This window comes from Engystomops pustulosus, unplaced genomic scaffold (assembly GCF_040894005.1).
Source record: "Engystomops pustulosus unplaced genomic scaffold, aEngPut4.maternal MAT_SCAFFOLD_48, whole genome shotgun sequence".
NCBI classification, from domain to species: Eukaryota; Metazoa; Chordata; class Amphibia; order Anura; family Leptodactylidae; genus Engystomops; species Engystomops pustulosus.
This window is the reverse complement of record NW_027284965.1, coordinates 63,136-81,042: the sequence shown is the minus strand read 5'-3', so window position 1 is coordinate 81,042 and position 17,907 is coordinate 63,136. Positions and strand designations below refer to the sequence as shown.

Genomic DNA, 17,907 nt, shown 5'->3' with positions numbered 1-17,907 from the left:
GATGTCTGGATGACTCCTGCTTCTCCTCCTGGGGGGTGAGGGTCACATGTGGCTGATGTCTGGATGACTCCTGCCTCTCCTCCTGGGGGGTGAGTGTCACATGTGGCTGATGGCTGGATGACTCCTGCTTCTCCTCCTGGGGGGTGAGGGTCACATGTGGCTGATGTCTGGATGACTCCTGCCTCTCCTCCTGGGGGGTGAGTGTCACATATGGCTGATGTCTGGATGACTCCTGCTCCTCCTCCTGGGGGGTGAGTGTCACATGTGGCCGATGGCTGGATGACTCCCGCTTCTTCTCCTGGGGGGTTAGTGTCACATGTGGCTGATGTCTGGATGACTCCTGCTTCTCCTCCTGGGGGGTGAGTGTCACATGTGGCTGATGGCTGGATGACTCCTGCTTCTCCTCCTGGGGGGTGAGGGTCACATGTGGCTGATGGCTGGATGACTCATGCTTCTCCTCCTGGGGGGTGAGGGTCACATGTGGCTGATATCTGGATGACTCCTGCTTCTCCTCCTGGGGGTTAGTGTCACATGTGGCTGATGGCTGGATGACTCCTGCTTCTCCTCCTGGGGGGTGAGTGTCACATGTGGCTGATATCTGGATGACTCCTGCTTCTCCTCCTGGGGGGTTAGTGTCACATGTGGCTGATGGCTGGATGACTCCTGCTTCTCCTCCTGGGGGGTAAGTGTCACATGTGGCTGATGTCTGGATGACTCCTGCTTCACCTCCTGGGGGGTGAGTGTCACATGTGGTTGATGGCTGGATGACTCCTGCTTCTCCTCCTGGGGGGTGAGGGTCACATGTGGCTGATGGCTGGATGACTCCTGCTTCTCCTCCTGGGGGGTGAGTGTCACATGTGGTTGATGGCTGGATGACTCCTGCTTCTCCTCCTGGGGGGTGAGGGTCACATGTGGCTGATGGCTGGATGACTCATGCTTCTCCTCCTGGGGGGTGAGGGTCACATGTGGCTGATGTCTGGATGACTCTTGCTTCTCCTCCTGGGGGGTAAGTGTCACATGTGGCTGATGTCTGGATGAATCCTGCTCCTCCTCCTGGGGGTGAGTGTCACATATGGCTGATGTCTGGATGACCTCTGCTTCTTCTCCTGGGGGGTTAGTGTCACATGTGGCTGATGGCTGGATGACTCCTGCTTCTCCTCCTGGGGGGTGAGTGTCACATGTTGCTGATGTCTGGATGACTTCTGCTTCTCCTCCTGGGGGGTGAGTGTCACATGTGGCTGATGGCTGGATGACTCCTGCTTCTCCTCCTGGGGTGTGAGTGTCACATGTGGCTGATGTCTGGATGACTCCTGCTTCTCCTCCTGGGGGGTTCGTGTCACATGTGGCTGATGGCTGGATGACTCCTGCTTTTCCTCCTGGGGGGTGAGTGTCACATGTGGCTGATGGCTGGATGACTCCTGCTTCTCCTCCTGGGGGGTGAGTGTCACATGTGGCTGATGGCTGGATGACTCCTGCTTCTCCTCCTGGGAGGTGAGGGTCACATGTGGCTGATGTCTGGATGACTCCTGCTCCTCCTCCTGGGGGTTAGTGTCACATGTGGTTGATGGCTGGATGACTCCTGCTTCTCCTCCTGGGGGGTGAGTGTCACATGTGGCTGATGTCTGGATGACTCCTGCTTCTCCTCCTGGGGGGTGAGTGTCACATGTGGCTGATGGCTGGATGACTCCTGCTTCTCCTCCTGGGGGGTGAGTGTCACATGTGGCTGATGTCTGGATGACTCGTGCTCCTCCTCCTGGGGGGTGAGTGTCACATGTGGCTGATGGCTGGATGACTTCTGCTTCACCTCCTGGGGGGTGAGTGTCACATGTGGCTGATGTCTGGATGACTCCTGCTTCTCCTCCTGGGGGGTGAGGTCACATGTGGCTGATGGCTGGATGACTCCTGCTTCTCCTCCTGGGGGGTGAGGGTCACATGTGGCTGATATCTGGATGACTCCTGCTTCTCCTCCTGGGGGTTAGTGTCACATGTGGCTGATGGCTGGATGACTCCTGCTTCTCCTCCTGGGGGGTGAGTGTCACATGTGGCTGATGTCTGGATGACTCCTGCTTCTCCTCCTGGGGGGTGAGTGTCACATGTGGCTGATGTCTGGATGACTCCTGCTCCTCCTCCTGGGGGGTGAGTGTCACATGTGGCTGATGGCTGGATGACTCCTGCTTCTTCTCCTGGGGGGTTAGTGTCACATGTGGCTGATGACTGGATGACTCCTGCTTCTCCTCCTGGGGGGTGAGTGTCACATGTTGCTGATGTCTGGATGACTCCTGCTTCTCCTCCTGGGGGGTGAGTGTCACATGTGGCTGATGGCTGGATGACTCCTGCTTCTCCTCCTGGGGGGTGAGTGTCACATGTGGCTGATGTCTGGATGACTCCTGCTTCTCCTCCTGGGGGTTTCGTGTCACATGTGGCTGATGGCTGGATGACTCCTGCTTTTCCTCCTGGGGGGTGAGTGTCACATGTGGCTGATGGCTGGATGACTCCTGCTTCTCCTCCTGGGGGGTGAGTGTCACATGTGGCTGATGGCTGGATGACTCCTGCTTCTCCTCCTGGGGGGTGAGGGTCACATGTGGCTGATGTCTGGATGACTCCTGCTCCTCCTCCTGGGGGTTAGTGTCACATGTGGTTGATGGCTGGATGACTCCTGCTTCTCCTCCTGGGGGGTGAGTGTCACATGTGGCTGATGTCTGGATGACTCCTGCTTCTCCTCCTGGGGGGTGAGTGTCACATGTGGCTGATGGCTGGATGACTCCTGCTTCTCCTCCTGGGGGGTGAGTGTCACATGTGGCTGATGTCTGGATGACTCCTGCTCCTCCTCCTGGGGGGTGAGTGTCACATGTGGCTGATGGCTGGATGACTTCTGCTTCTCCTCCTGGGGGGTGAGTGTCACATGTGGCTGATGTCTGGATGACTCCTGCTTCTCCTCCTGGGGGGTGAGGTCACATGTGGCTGATGGCTGGATGACTCCTGCTTCTCCTCCTGGGGGGTGAGGGTCACATGTGGCTGATATCTGGATGACTCCTGCTTCTCCTCCTGGGGGTTAGTGTCACATGTGGCTGATGGCTGGATGACTCCTGCTTCTCCTCCTGGGTGGTGAGTGTCACATGTGTCTGATATCTGGATGACTCCTGCTTCTCCTCCTGGGGGGTTAGTGTCACATGTGGCTGATGGCTGGATGACTCCTGCTTCTCCTCCTGGGGGGTGAGTGTCACATGTGGCTGATGGCTGGATGACTCCTGCTTCTCCTCCTGGGTGGTGAGTGTCACATGTGTCTGATATCTGGATGACTCCTGCTTCTCCTCCTGGGGGGTTAGTGTCACATGTGGCTGATGGCTGGATGACTCCTGTTTCTCCTCCTGGGGGGTGAGTGTCACATGTGGCTGATGTCTGGATGACTCCTGCTCCTCCTCCTGGGGGTTAGTGTCACATGTGGTTGATGGCTGGATGACTCCTGCTTCTCCTCCTGGGGGGTGAGTGTCACATGTGGCTGATGTCTGGATGACTCCTGCTTCTCCTCCTGGGGGGTGAGTGTCACATGTGGCTGATGGCTGGATGACTCCTGCTTCTCCTCCTGGGGGGTGAGTGTCACATGTGGCTGATGTCTGGATGACTCCTGCTCCTCCTCCTGGGGGGTGAGTGTCACATGTGGCTGATGGCTGGATGACTTCTGCTTCTCCTCCTGGGGGGTGAGTGTCACATGTGGCTGATGTCTGGATGACTCCTGCTTCTCCTCCTGGGGGGTGAGGTCACATGTGGCTGATGGCTGGATGACTCCTGCTTCTCCTCCTGGGGGGTGAGAGTCACATGTGGCTGATATCTGGATGACTCCTGCTTCTCCTCCTGGGGGTTAGTGTCACATGTGGCTGATGGCTGGATGACTCCTGCTTCTCCTCCTGGGTGGTGAGTGTCACATGTGTCTGATATCTGGATGACTCCTGCTTCTCCTCCTGGGGGGTTAGTGTCACATGTGGCTGATGGCTGGATGACTCCTGCTTCTCCTCCTGGGGGGTGAGTGTCACATGTGGCTGATGGCTGGATGACTCCTGCTTCTCCTCCTGGGTGGTGAGTGTCACATGTGTCTGATATCTGGATGACTCCTGCTTCTCCTCCTGGGGGGTGAGTGTCACATGTGGCTGATGGCTGGATGACTCCTGTTTCTCCTCCTGTGGGGTGAGTGTCACATGTGGTTGATGGCTGGATGACTTCTGCTTCTCCTCCTGGGGGGTGAGGGTCACATGTGGCTGATGGCTGGATGACTCTTGCTTCTCCTCCTGTGGGGTAAGTGTCACATGTGGCTGATGTCTGGATGACTCCTGCTCCTCCTCCTGGGGGTGAATGTCACATATGGCTGATGTCTGGATGACCTCTGCTCCTCCTCCTGGGGGGTGAGTGTCACATGTGGCCGATGGCTGGATGACTCCTGCTTCTTCTCCTGGGGGGTGAGTGTCACATGTGGCTGATGTCTGGATGACTCCTGCTTCTCCTCCTGGGGGGTGAGTGTCACATGTGGCTGATGGCTGGATGACTCCTGCTTCTCCTCCTGGGGGGTGAGTGTCACATGTGGCTGATGTCTGGATGACTCCTGCTTCTCCTCCTGGGGGGTTAGTGTCACATGTGGCTGATGGCTGGATGACTCCTGCTCCTCCTCCTGGGGGTGAGTGTCACATGTGGCTGATGGCTGGATGACTCCTGCTTCTCCTCCTGGGGGTGAGTGTCACATGTGGCTGATGTCTGGATGACTCCTGCTTCTCCTCCTGTGGGGTGAGTGTCACATGTGGCTGATGGCTGGATGACTCCTGCTTCTCCTCCTGGTGGGTAAGTGTCACATGTGGCTGATGGCTGGATGACTCCTGCTTCTCCTCCTGGGGGTGAGTGTCACATGTGGCTGATGTCTGGATGACTCCTGCTTCTCCTCCTGGGGGGTGAGTGTCACATGTGGCTGATGGCTGGATGACTCCTGCTTCTCCTCCTGGGGGTTAGTGTCACATGTGGCGGATGGCTGGATGACTCCTGCTCCTCCTCCTGGGGGTAAGGGTCATATATGGCTGATGTCTGGATGACTCCTGCTCCTCCTCCTGGGGGGTGAGTGTCACATGTGGCTGATGTCTGGATGACTTCTGCTGCTCCTCCTGGGGGTTGAGGGTCATATATGGCTGATGTCTGGATGACTCCTGCTCCTCCTCCTGGGGGGTGAGTGTCACATGTGGCTGATGTCTGGATGACTCCTGTTTCTCCTCTTGGGGGGTGAGTGTCACATGTGACTGATGGCTGGATGACTCCTGCTTCTCCTCCTGGGGGGTGAGTGTCACATGTGGCTGATGGCTGGTTGACTCCTGCTTCTCCTGGGGGGGTGAGTGTCACATGTGGCTGATGTCTGGATGACTCCTGCTTCTCCTCCTGGGGGGTTAGTGTTACATGTGGCTGATGGCTGGATGACTCCTGCTTCTCCTGGGGGGGGGTGAGGGTCACATGTGGCTGATGGCTGGATGACTCCTGCTTCTCCTCCTGGGGGGTGAGTGTCACATGTGGCTGATGGCTGGATGACTCCTGCTTCTGCTCCTGGGGGGGTGAGTGTCACATGTGACTGATGGCTGGATGACTCCTGCTTCTCCTCCTTGGGGGTGAGGGTCACATGTGGCTGATGTCTGGATGACTCCTGCTTCTCCTCCTGGGGGTGAGTGTCACATGTGGCTGATGTCTGGATGACTCCTGCTTCTCCTCCTGGGGGGTGAATGTCACATGTGGCTGATGTCTGGATGACTCCTGCTTCTCCTCCTGGGAGGTGAGTGTCACATATGGCTGATGTCTGGATGACCCCTGCTCCTCCTCCTGGGGGGTGAGTGTCACATTTGGCTGATGGCTGGATGACTCCTGCTTCTCCTCCTGGGGGGTGAGGGTCACATGTGGCTGATGGCTGGATGACTCCTGCTTCTCCTCCTGGGGGGTGAGTGTCACATGTGGCTGATGTCTGGATGACTCCTGCTCCTTCTCCTGGGGGTGAGGGTCACATGTGGCTGATGGCTGGATGACTCCTGCTTCTCCTCCTGGGGGGTGAGTGTCACATGTGGCTGATATCTGGATGACTCCTGCTTCTCCTCCTGGGGGTTAGTGTCACATGTGGCTGATGGCTGGATGACTCCTGCTTCTCCTCCTGGGGGGTGAGTGTCACATGTGGCTGATATCTGGATGACTCCTGCTTCTCCTCCTGGGGGGTTAGTGTCACATGTGGCTGATGGCTGGATGACTTCTGCTTCTCCTCCTGGGGGGTGAGTGTCACATGTGGCTGATGTCTGGATGACTCCTGCTTCACCTCCTGGGGGGTGAGTGTCACATGTGGTTGATGGCTGGATGACTCCTGCTTCTCCTCCTGGGGGGTGAGGGTCACATGTGGCTGATGTCTGGATGACTCCTGCTCCTCCTCCTGGGGGGTGAGTGTCACATGTGGCTGATGTCTGGATGACTCCTGCTTCTCCTCCTGGGGGGTGAGGGTCACATGTGGCTGATGTCTGGATGACTCCTGCCTCTCCTCCTGGGGGGTGAGTGTCACATGTGGCTGATGGCTGGATGACTCCTGCTTCTCCTCCTGGGGGGTGAGGGTCACATGTGGCTGATGTCTGGATGACTCCTGCCTCTCCTCCTGGGGGGTGAGTGTCACATATGGCTGATGTCTGGATGACTCCTGCTCCTCCTCCTGGGGGGTGAGTGTCACATGTGGCCGATGGCTGGATGACTCCCGCTTCTTCTCCTGGGGGGTTAGTGTCACATGTGGCTGATGGCTGGATGACTCCTGCTTCTCCTCCTGGGGGGTGAGTGTCACATGTTGCTGATGTCTGGATGACTCCTGCTTCTCCTCCTGGGGGGTGAGTGTCACATGTGGCTGATGGCTGGATGACTCCTGCTTCTCCTCCTGGGGGGTGAGTGTCACATGTGGCTGATGTCTGGATGACTCCTGCTTCTCCTCCTGGGGGGTTCGTGTCACATGTGGCTGATGGCTGGATGACTCCTGCTTTTCCTCCTGGGGGGTGAGTGTCACATGTGGCTGATGGCTGGATGACTCCTGCTTTTCCTCCTGGGGGGTGAGTGTCACATGTGACAGATGTCTCGATGACTCCTGCTTCTCCTCCTGGGGGGTGAGTGTCACATGTGGCTGATGGCTGGATGACTCCTGCTTCTCCTCCTGGGGGGTGAGGGTCACATGTGGCTGATGTCTGGATGACTCCTGCTCCTCCTCCTGGGGGTTAGTGTCACATGTGGTTGATGGCTGGATGACTCCTGCTTCTCCTCCTGGGGGGTGAGTGTCACATGTGGCTGATGTCTGGATGACTCCTGCTTCTCCTCCTGGGGGGTGAGTGTCACATGTGGCTGATGGCTGGATGACTCCTGCTTCTCCTCCTGGGGGGTGAGTGTCACATGTGGCTGATGTCTGGATGACTCCTGCTCCTCCTCCTGGGGGGTGAGTGTCACATGTGGCTGATGGCTGGATGACTCCTGCTTCTCCTCCTGGGGGGTGAGTGTCACATGTGGCTGATGTCTGGATGACTCCTGCTTCTCCTCCTGGGGGGTGAGGTCACATGTGGCTGATGGCTGGATGACTCCTGCTTCTCCTCCTGGGGGGTGAGGGTCACATGTGGCTGATATCTGGATGACTCCTGCTTCTCCTCCTGGGGGTTAGTGTCACATGTGGCTGATGGCTGGATGACTCCTGCTTCTCCTCCTGGGTGGTGAGTGTCACATGTGTCTGATATCTGGATGACTCCTGCTTCTCCTCCTGGGGGGTTAGTGTCACATGTGGCTGATGGCTGGATGACTCCTGCTTCTCCTCCTGGGGGGTGAGTGTCACATGTGGTTGATGGCTGGATGACTCCTGCTTCTCCTCCTGGGGGGTGAGGGTCACATGTGGCTGATGGCTGGATGACTCTTGCTTCTCCTCCTGGGGGGTAAGTGTCACATGTGGCTGATGTCTGGATGACTCCTGCTCCTCCTCCTGGGGGTGAATGTCACATATGGCTGATGTCTGGATGACCTCTGCTCCTCCTCCTGGGGGGTGAGTGTCACATGTGGCCGATGGCTGGATGACTCCTGCTTCTTCTCCTGGGGGGTTAGTGTCACATGTGGCTGATGGCTGGATGACTCCTGCTTCTCCTCCTGGGGGGTGAGTGTCACATGTGGCTGATGGCTGGATGACTCCTGCTTCTCCTCCTGGGGGGTGAGTGTCACATGTGGCTGATGTCTGGATGACTCCTGCTTCTCCTCCTGGGGGGTTAGTGTCACATGTGGCTGATGGCTGGATGACTCCTGCTTTTCCTCCTGGGGGGTGAGTGTCACATGTGGCTGATGGCTGGATAACTCCTGCTCCTCCTCCTGGGGGGTGAGTGTCACATGTGGCTGATGGCTGGATGACTCCTGGTCCTCCTCCTGGGGGTTAGTGTCACATGCGGTTGATGGCTGGATGACTCCTGCTTCTCCTCCTGGGGGGTGAGGGTCACATGTGGCTGATGGCTGGATGACTGCTGCTTCTCCTCCTGGGGGGTGAGGGTCACATGTGGCTGATATCTGGATGACTCCTGCTTCTCCTCCTGGTGGGTAAGTGTCACATGTGGCTGATGTCTGGATGACTCCTGCTTCTCCTCCTGGGGGGTGAGTGTCACATGTGGCTGATGGCTGGATGACTCCTGCTTCTACTCCTGGGGGGTGAGTGTCACATGTGGCTGATGTCTGGATGACTCCTGCTTCTCCTCCTGGGGGGTGAGTATCACATGTGGCTGATGTCTGGATGACTCCTGCTTCTCCTCCTGGGGGGTGAGTGTCACATGTGGCTGATGTCTGGATGACTCCTGCTTCTCCTCCTGGGGGTGAGTGTCACATGTAGCTGATGGCTGGATGACTCCTGCTCCTCCTCCTGGGGGGTGAGGGTCACATATGGCTGATGGCTGGATGACTCCTGCTTCTCCTCCTGGGGGGTGAGTGTCACATGTGGCTGATGTCTGGATGACTCCTGCCTCTCCTCCTGGGGGGTGAGTGTCACATGTGGCTGATGTCTGGATGACTCCTGCTTCTCCTCCTGGGGGATGAGTGTCACATGTGGCTGATGTCTGGATGACTCCTGCTCCTCCTCCTGGGGGGTGAGGGTCACATGTGGCTGATGGCTGGATGACTCATGCTTCTCCTCCTGGGGGGTGAGTGTCACATGTGGCTGATGTCTGGATGACTCCTGCTCCTCCTCCTGGGGGGTGAGGGTCACATGTGGCTGATGGCTGGATGACTCCTGCTTCTCCTCCTGGGGGTTAGTGTCACATGTGGCTGATGTCTGGATGACTCCTGCTTCTCCTCCTGGGGGGTGAGTGTCACATGTGGCTGATGTCTGGATGACTCCTGCTTCTCCTCCTAGGGGTGAGTGTCACATGTGGCTGATGGCTGGATGACTCCTGCCTCTCCTCCTGGGGGTGAGTGTCACATGTGGCTGATGGCTGGATGACTCCTGCTTCTCCTCCTGGGGGTGAGTGTCACATGTGCCTGATGTCTGGATGACTCCTGCTCCTCCTCCTGGGGGGTGAGTGTCACATGTGCCTGATGTCTGGATGACTCCTGCTTCTCCTCCTGGGGGGTGAGTGTCACATCAGGCTGATGTCTGGATGACTCCTGCTCCTCCTCCTGGGGGGTGAGTGTCACATGTGGCTGATGGCTGGATGACTCCTGCTTCTCCTCCTGGGGGGTGAGGGTCACATGTGGCTGATGTCTGGATGACTCCTGCTTCTCCTCCTGGGGGTGAGTGTCATATGTGACTGATGGCTGGATGACTCCTGCTCCTCCTCCTGGGGGGTGAGGGTCACATGTGGCTGATGGCTGGATGACTCCTGCTCCTCCTCCTGGGGGGTGAGTGTCACATGTGGCTGATGGCTGGATGACTTCTGCTTCTCCTCCTGGGGGGTGAGGGTCACATGTGGCTGATGTCTGGATGACTCCTGATCCTCCTCCTGGGGGGTGAGTGTCACATGTGGCTGATGTCTGGATGACTCCTGCTTCTCCTCCTGGGGGGTGAGTGTCACATGTGGCTGATGTCTGGATGACTCCTGCTCCTCCTCCTGGGGGGTGAGTGTCACATGTGGCTGATGTCTGGATGACTCCTGCTCCTCCTCCTGGGGGGTGAGGGTCACATGTGGCTGATGTCTGGATGACTCCTGCTCCTCCTCCTGGGGGGTGTGTCACATGTGGCTGATGTCTGGATGACTCCTGCTTCTCCTCCTGGGGGGTGAGTGTCACATGTGGCTGATGTCTGGATGACTCCTGCTCCTCCTCCTGGGGGTGAGTGTCACATGTGGCTGATGTCTGGATGACTCCTGCTTCTCCTCCTGGGGGGTGAGTGTCACATGTGGCTGATGGCTGGATGACTCCTGCTTCTCCTCCTGGGGGGTGAGTGTCACATGTGGCTGATGGCTGGATGACTCCTGCTTCTCCTCCTGGGGGGTGAGTGTCACATGTGGCTGATGTCTGGATGACTCCTGCTCCTCCTCCTGGGGGGTGAGGGTCACATGTGGCTGATGTCTGGATGACTCCTGCTCCTCCTCCTGGGGGGTGAGTGTCACATGTGGCTGATGGCTGGATGACTCCTGCTTCTCCTCCTGGGGGGTGAGTGTCACATCAGGCTGATGTCTGGATGACTCCTGGTCCTCCTCCTGGGGGGTGAGTGTCACATGTGGCTGATGGCTGGATGACTCCTGCTTCTCCTCCTGGGGGGTGAGGGTCACATGTGGCTGATGTCTGGATGACTCCTGCTTCTCCTCCTGGGGGTGAGTGTCATATGTGACTGATGGCTGGATGACTCCTGCTCCTCCTCCTGGGGGGTGAGGGTCACATGTGGCTGATGGCTGGATGACTCCTGCTCCTCCTCCTGGGGGGTGAGTGTCACATGTGGCTGATGGCTGGATGACTTCTGCTTCTCCTCCTGGGGGGTGAGTGTCACATGTGGCTGATGTCTGGATGACTCCTGCTCCTCCTCCTGGGGGTGAGTGTCACATGTGGCTGATGTCTGGATGACTCCTGCTCCTCCTCCTGGGGGGTGAGTGTCACATGTGGCTGATGTCTGGATGACTCCTGCTTCTCCTCCTGGGGGGTGAGTGTCACATGTGGCTGATGTCTGGATGACTCCTGCTCCTCCTCCTGGGGGGTGAGGGTCACATGTGACTGATGTCTGGATGACTCCTGCTCCTCCTCCTGGGGGGTGTGTCACATGTGGCTGATGTCTGGATGACTCCTGCTTCTCCTCCTGGGGGGTGAGTGTCACATGTGGCTGATGTCTGGATGACTCCTGCTTCTCCTCCTGGGGGGTGAGTGTCACATGTGGCTGATGTCTGGATGACTCCTGCTTCTCCTCCTGGGCGGTGAGTGTCACATGTGGCTGATGTCTGGATGACTCCTGCTTCTCCTCCTGGGGGGTGAGTGTCACATGTGGCTGATGGCTGGATGACTCCTGCTTCTCCTCCTGGGGGGTGAGGGTCACATGTGGCTGATGTCTGGATGACTCCTGCTTCTACTCCTGGGGGGTGATTGTCACATGTGGTTGATGGCTGGATGACTCCTGCTCGTCCTCCTGGGGGGTGAGTGTCACATGTGGCTGATGTCTGGATGACTCCTGCTTCTCCTCCTGGGGGGTGAGGGTCACATGTGGCTGATGGCTGGATGACTCCTGCTTCTCCTCCTGGGGGGTGAGGGTCACATGTGGCTGATGGCTGGATGACTCCTGCTTCTCCTCCTGGGGGGTGAGGGTCACATGTGGCTGATGGCTGGATGACTCCTGCTTCTCCTCCTGGGGGGTGAGGGTCACATATGGCTGATGTCTGGATGACTCCTGCTTCTCCTCCTGGGGGGTGAGTGTCACATGTGGCTGATGGCTGGATGACTCCTGCTTCTCCTCCTGGGGGGTGAGTGTCACATGTGGCTGATGGCTGGATGACTCCGGCTTCTCCTCCTGCGGGGTGAGTGTCACATGTGGCTGATGTCTGGATGACTCCTGCTCCTCCTCCTGGGGGGTGAGGGTCACATGTGGCTGATGTCTGGATGACTCCTGCTTCTCCTCCTGGGGGGTGAGTGTCACATGTGGCTGATGTCTGGATGACTCCTGCTTCTCCTCCTGGGGGTGAGTGTCACATGTGACTGATGGCTGGATGACTCCTGCTCCTCCTCCTGGGGGGTGAGGGTCACATGTGGCTGATGGCTGGATGACTCCTGCTCCTCTTCCTGGGGGTGAGTGTCACATGTGCCTGATGTCTGGATGACTCCTGCTCCTCCTCCTGGGGGGTGAGGGTCACATGTGGTTGATGGCTGGATGACTCCTGCTCCTCCTCCTGGGGGGTGAGTGTCACATGTGGTTGATGTCTGGATGACTCCTGCTCCTCCTCCTGGGGGGTGAGTGTCACATGTGGTTGATGTCTGGATGACTCCTGCTCCTCCTCCTGGGGGGTGAGTGTCACATGTGGCTGATGTCTGGATGACTCCTGCTCCTCCTCCTGGGGGGTGAGGGTCACATGTGGCTGATGTCTGGATGACTCCTGCTCCTCCTCCTGGGGGGTGAGTGTCACATGTGGCTGATGGCTGGATGACTCCTGCTCGTCCTCCTGGGGGGTGAGTGTCACATGTGGCTGATGTCTGGATGACTCCTGCTTCTCCTCCTGGGGGGTGAGTGTCACATGTGGCTGATGGCTGGATGACTCCTGCTCGTCCTCCTGGGGGGTGAGTGTCACATGTGGCTGATGTCTGGATGACTCCTGCTTCTCCTCCTGGGGGGTGAGGGTCACATGTGGCTGATGGCTGGATGACTCCTGCTTCTCCTCCTGGGGGGTGAGGGTCACATGTGGCTGATGTCTGGATGACTCCTGCTGCTCCTCCTGGGGGGTGAGTGTCACATATGGCTGATGTCTGGATTTGATTTCTTGTCAGAATTTTTTTAATATTGTTAGTGTTATATTTTTTAACACTAAGTCTCCCTGGAGCTCCTCATAGCTCCGCCCTCTCCTCCATGTAGCCGGAGTTCTGTGCATGCACTGTAACCCCGTTTTGGGAGTGGAGACCCAGGAGCTATGAGGAGATCCGTAAAGAAGATTTCTTGGTTGGAGGAGTAAAGAAGCTTCTGCGGGGTTGAGTATCCGCAGCTCATGTTACACTCGTGGCTTCTCCACGCCCAAGGAGCCTCTCCAGGAAATTTGCATATTATTAAAGGGGAATAAAGGATTCACCATTAATAGGGATCGGGGGCTAAACCTTAGATGAACCTGTCAGCAGGGGTAACAAGGGGGGAGTTAATTATAGGTAACCAGAGGGGGAGGTAATTAGAGGTAACCAGGGGGGGAGGTAATTAGAGGTAACCAGGGGGGGTGGGTAATTAGAGGTAACAAGGGGGGGGAGGTAATTAGAGGTTACCAGGGGGGGGGGAGGTAATTAGAGGTAACCAGGGGGGGGAGGTAATTAGAGGTAACCAGGGGGGGGGGGTAATTAGAGGTAACCAGGGGGGGGTAATTAGAGGTAACCTGGGGCGGGAGGTAATTAGAGGTAACCAGGGGGGGGGGTAATTAGAGGTAAAAAGGGGGAGGTAATTAGAGGTAACCAGGGGGGAGGTAATTAGAGGTAACCAGGGGGGGGGGGTAATTAGAGGTAACCAGGGGGGGAGGTAATTAGAGGTAACAAGGGGGGGGAGGTAATTAGAGGTAACCAGGGGGGAGGTAATTAGAGGTAACCAGGGGGGGAGGTAATTAGAGGTAACCAGGGGGGGAAGGTAATTAGAGGTAACCAGGGGGGGGGGGGGTAATTAGAGGTAACCAGGGGGGGGGAGGTAATTAGAGGTAACCAGGGGGGGGTAATTAGAGGTAACCAGGGGGGGGGGGTAATTAGAGGTAACCAGGGGGGGGTAATTAGAAGTAACCAGGGGGGGGGTAATTAGAGGTAACCAGGGGGGGGAGGTAATTAGAGGTAACCAGGGGGGGGGTAATTAGAAGTAACCAGGGGGGGGGGTAATTAGAGGTAACCAGGGGGGGGGTAATTAGAAGTAACCAGGGGGGGGGGTAATTAGAGGTAACCAGGGGGGGGAGGTAATTAGAGGTAACAAGAGGGGGGGTAATTAGAGATAAACAGGGGGGGAGGTAATTAGAGGTAACCAGGGGGGGAGGTAATTAGAGGTAACCAGTGGGGGGAGGTAATTAGAGGTAACCGGTGGGGGGAGGTAATTAGAGGTAACCGGGGGGCGGGGGGTAATTAGAGGTAACCAGGGGGGGAGGTAATTAGAGGTAACCAGGGGGGAGGTAATTAGAGGTAACCAGTGGGGGGAGGTAATTAGAGGTAAGCATGGCTATGGTGTGCTTGGTTCATGCAGAAAGCTTGGTTCTGGTCCTGTGTCTCCGTAGTAAACATGGCTATGGGACGCTTGTTTCATGCAGTAAGCTTGGTTCTGGTCCTGTGTCTCTGTAGTAAGCATGGCTATGGGACGCTTGATTCATGCAGTAAGCTTGGTTCTGGTCCTGTGTCTCTGTAGTAGGCATGGCTATGGGACGCTTGGTTCATGCAGAAAGCTTGGTTCTGGTCCTGTGTCTCTGTAGTAGGCATGGCTATGGGACGCTTGGTTCATGCAGTAAGCTTGGTTCCGGTCCTGTGTCTCTGTAGTAGGCATGGCTATGGGACGCTTGGTTCATGCAGTAAGCTTGGTTCTGGTCCTGTGTCTTTGTAGTAAACATGGCTATGGGACGCTTGGTTCATGCAGGAAGCTTGGTTCTGGTCCTGTGTCTATGTAGTAAGCTTGGTTCCGGTCCTCTGTCTCTGTAGTAAGCATGGCTATGGGTTCCTTGGTTTGTGTAGTAAGCTTGGTTCTGGTCCTGTGTCTCTGTAGTAAGCATGGTTATGGGACGCTTGGTTCATGTTGTAAGCTTGGTTCCGGTCTTTGTGTAGTAAGCATGGCTATGGGACGCTTGATTCATGCAGTAAGCTTGGTTCTGGTCCTGTGTCTCTGTAGTAGGCATGGCTATGGGACGCTTGGTTCATGCAGAAAGCTTGGTTCTGGTCCTGTGTCTCTGTAGTAGGCATGGCTATGGGACGCTTGGTTCATGCAGTAAGCTTGGTTCCGGTCCTGTGTCTCTGTAGTAAGCATGGCTATGGGACGCTTGGTTCATGCAGTAAGCTTGGTTCCGGTCCTGTGTCTCTGTAGTAAGCATGGCTATTGGAAGCTTGGTTCATGTAGTAAGCTTGGTTCCAGTCCTGTGTCTCTGTAGTAAGCATGGTTATGGGACGCTTGGTTCATGTTGTAAGCTTGGTTCCGGTCTTTCTGTAGTAAGTATGGCTATGGGGCGCTTGGTTCATGTACTAAGCTTGGTTCCAGTTCTGTGTCTCCGTAGTAAGCAAGGGTAGGGGATGCTTGGTTCATGTAGTAAGCTTGGTTTCCGGTCTTTGTGTAGTAAGCATGGCTATGGGTCGCTTGGTTCATGCAGGAAGCTTGGTTCTGGTCCTGTGTCTCTGTAGTAAGCATATCTATGGGAAGCTTGGTTCATGCATTAAGCTTGGTTCCGGTCCTGTGTCTCTGTAGTAAGCATGGCTATGGGACGCTTGGTTCATGCAGTAAGCTTGGTTCCGGTCCTGTGTCTCTGTAGTAAGCATGGTTATGGGACGCTTGGTTCATGTTGTAAGCTTGGTTCCGGTCTTTCTGTAGTAAGTATGGCTATGGGGCGCTTGGTTCATGTACTAAGCTTGGTTCCAGTTCTGTGTTTCTGTAGTAAGCAAGGGTAGGGGATGCTTGGTTCATGTAGTAAGCTTGGTTCCAGTTCTGTGTCTATGTAGTAAGCTTGGTTCCGGTCCACTGTCTCTGTAGTAAGCATGGCTATGGGACGGTTGGTTCGTGTAGTAAGCTTGGTTCTGGTCCTGTGTCTCTGTAGTAAGCATGGTTATGGGATGCTTGGTTCATGTAGTAAGCATGGCTATGGGGCGCTTGGTTCATGTAGTAAGCTTGGTTCCAGTTCTGTGTCTCTGTAGTAAGCATGGCTATGGGGCGCTTGGTTCATGTAGTAAGCTTCGTTCCAGTTCTGTGTCTCTGTAGTAAGCATGGCTATGGGGCGCTTGGTTCATGTACTAAGCTTGGTTCCAGTTCTGTGTCTCTGTAGTAAGCATGGCTAGGGGATGCTTGGTTCATGCAGTAAGCTTGGTTCCAGTTCTGTGTCTCTGTAGTAAGCATGGCTAGGGGATGCTTGGTTCATGCAGTAAGCTTGGTTCCAGTTCTGGGTCTCTGTAGTAAGCATGGCTAGGGGATGCTTGGTTCATGCAGTAAGCTTGGTTCCAGTTCTGGGTCTCTGTAGTAAGCATGGCTAGGGGATGCTTGGTTCATGCAGTAAGCTTGGTTCCGGTCCTTTGTCTCTGTAGTAAGCATGGACCAAAACATCCAAATCACAAAATTACCGTCCATGTCTCGTGTTTGCGTAGTAGCATATGTAAGCATGGTGTCTCCTGCCTCTGAGGTGTCAGAAAGGATGAAGCTTTATATATAATTTATCTGTGAAGTGTTGGATTTTGAGCAATTCTCATGTTTGTCTCCTGATTTTTTAGGCGATCTGCAGCCACAGCGATTCCCCCAATAATTACTGCCAATCGGCTGCCAGGGACGGCTACGGTGACACCTTGCACCGAAACCCAGGCTTCGCAAAGGGCAGCAGCCTGCCCACACTAGAAGATGTGCTGAACACCCTTAATTGGACAGTCTATGACGCCCCCCCGTATGATAGGACAGCCAAAAACTGCTTCCGCAATGTTCTAGAAGGTAATAGGACTCCAAGGTAGTTAAGGAAAAGTCAGAAAGCTGGGGTCCCCACCTCTGGAATCTCCAGACATTCTCTTAAACTATTGATGCCCACAAAATTTACCTCAATCGCCACCGAGGTGTCCCAGACTCCATCCCACCACCGAGGTGTCCCAGACTCCATCCCACCACCGAGGTGTCCCAGACTCCATCCCACCACCGAGGTGTCCCAGACTCCATCCCACCACCGAGGTGTCCCAGACTCCATCCCACCACCGAGGTGTCCCAGACTCCATCCCACCACCGAGGTGTCCCAGACTCCATCCCACCACCGAGGTGTCCCAGACTGTATCCCGCCACCGAGGTGTCCTAGACTGTATCCCTCTTTCTCTAGCCTGAAACTGCATGCCCCATCCTATAACCAGCCTGCTGCAGCTTTTGTTGGTCAGATGCCTTCAGGTCACATGTAAGGTCAGTAGGCTACTCCAGACTAACATCCAAGTCACAATAGCAATGCATCGCGTTGGCGGGATACAGTCCGGGACGCCTCGGTGGCGGGATACAGTCCGGGACGCCTCGGTGGCGGGATACAGTCCGGGACGCCTCGGTGGCGGGATACAGTCCGGGACGCCTCGGTGGCGGGATACAGTCCGGGACGCCTCGGTGGCGGGATACAGTCCGGGACGCCTCGGTGGCGGGATACAGTCCGGGACGCCTCGGTGGCGGGATACAGTCCGGGACGCCTCGGTGGCGGGATACAGTCCGGGACGCCTCGGTGGCGGGATACAGTCCGGGACGCCTCGGTGGCGGGATACAGTCCGGGACGCCTCGGTGGCGGGATACAGTCCGGGACGCCTCGGTGGCGGGATACAGTCCGGGACGCCTCGGTGGTGGGATACAGTCTAGGGCACCTCAGTGGTGGATACAGTGTAGGACACCTCAGTGGTGGATACAGTCTAGGACATCTCAGTGGTGGGATACAGTCTAGGACACCTCAGTGGTGGGATACAGTCTAGGACACCTCAGTGGTGGATACAGTCTAGGACATCTCAGTGGTGGATACAGTCTAGGACACCTCAGTGGTGGGATACAGTCTAGGACACCTCAGTGGTGGGATACAGTCTAGGACACCTCAG

The 17,907-nt window shown here is 56.3% G+C and overlaps 1 protein-coding gene across 1 annotated transcript in view; it reads left to right on the top strand.

Annotated features, from left to right (window-relative positions):
- LOC140106875 (tyrosinase-like) overlaps positions 1-17,907 on the top strand; it is a 122,397-nt gene that overhangs the window by 92,130 nt on the left and 12,360 nt on the right. The window contains exon 2 of the mRNA XM_072131501.1: positions 16,582-16,792. Within this exon, the coding sequence (XP_071987602.1) occupies positions 16,582-16,792 (211 nt within the window). The remainder of the gene's footprint in view (positions 1-16,581; positions 16,793-17,907) is intronic.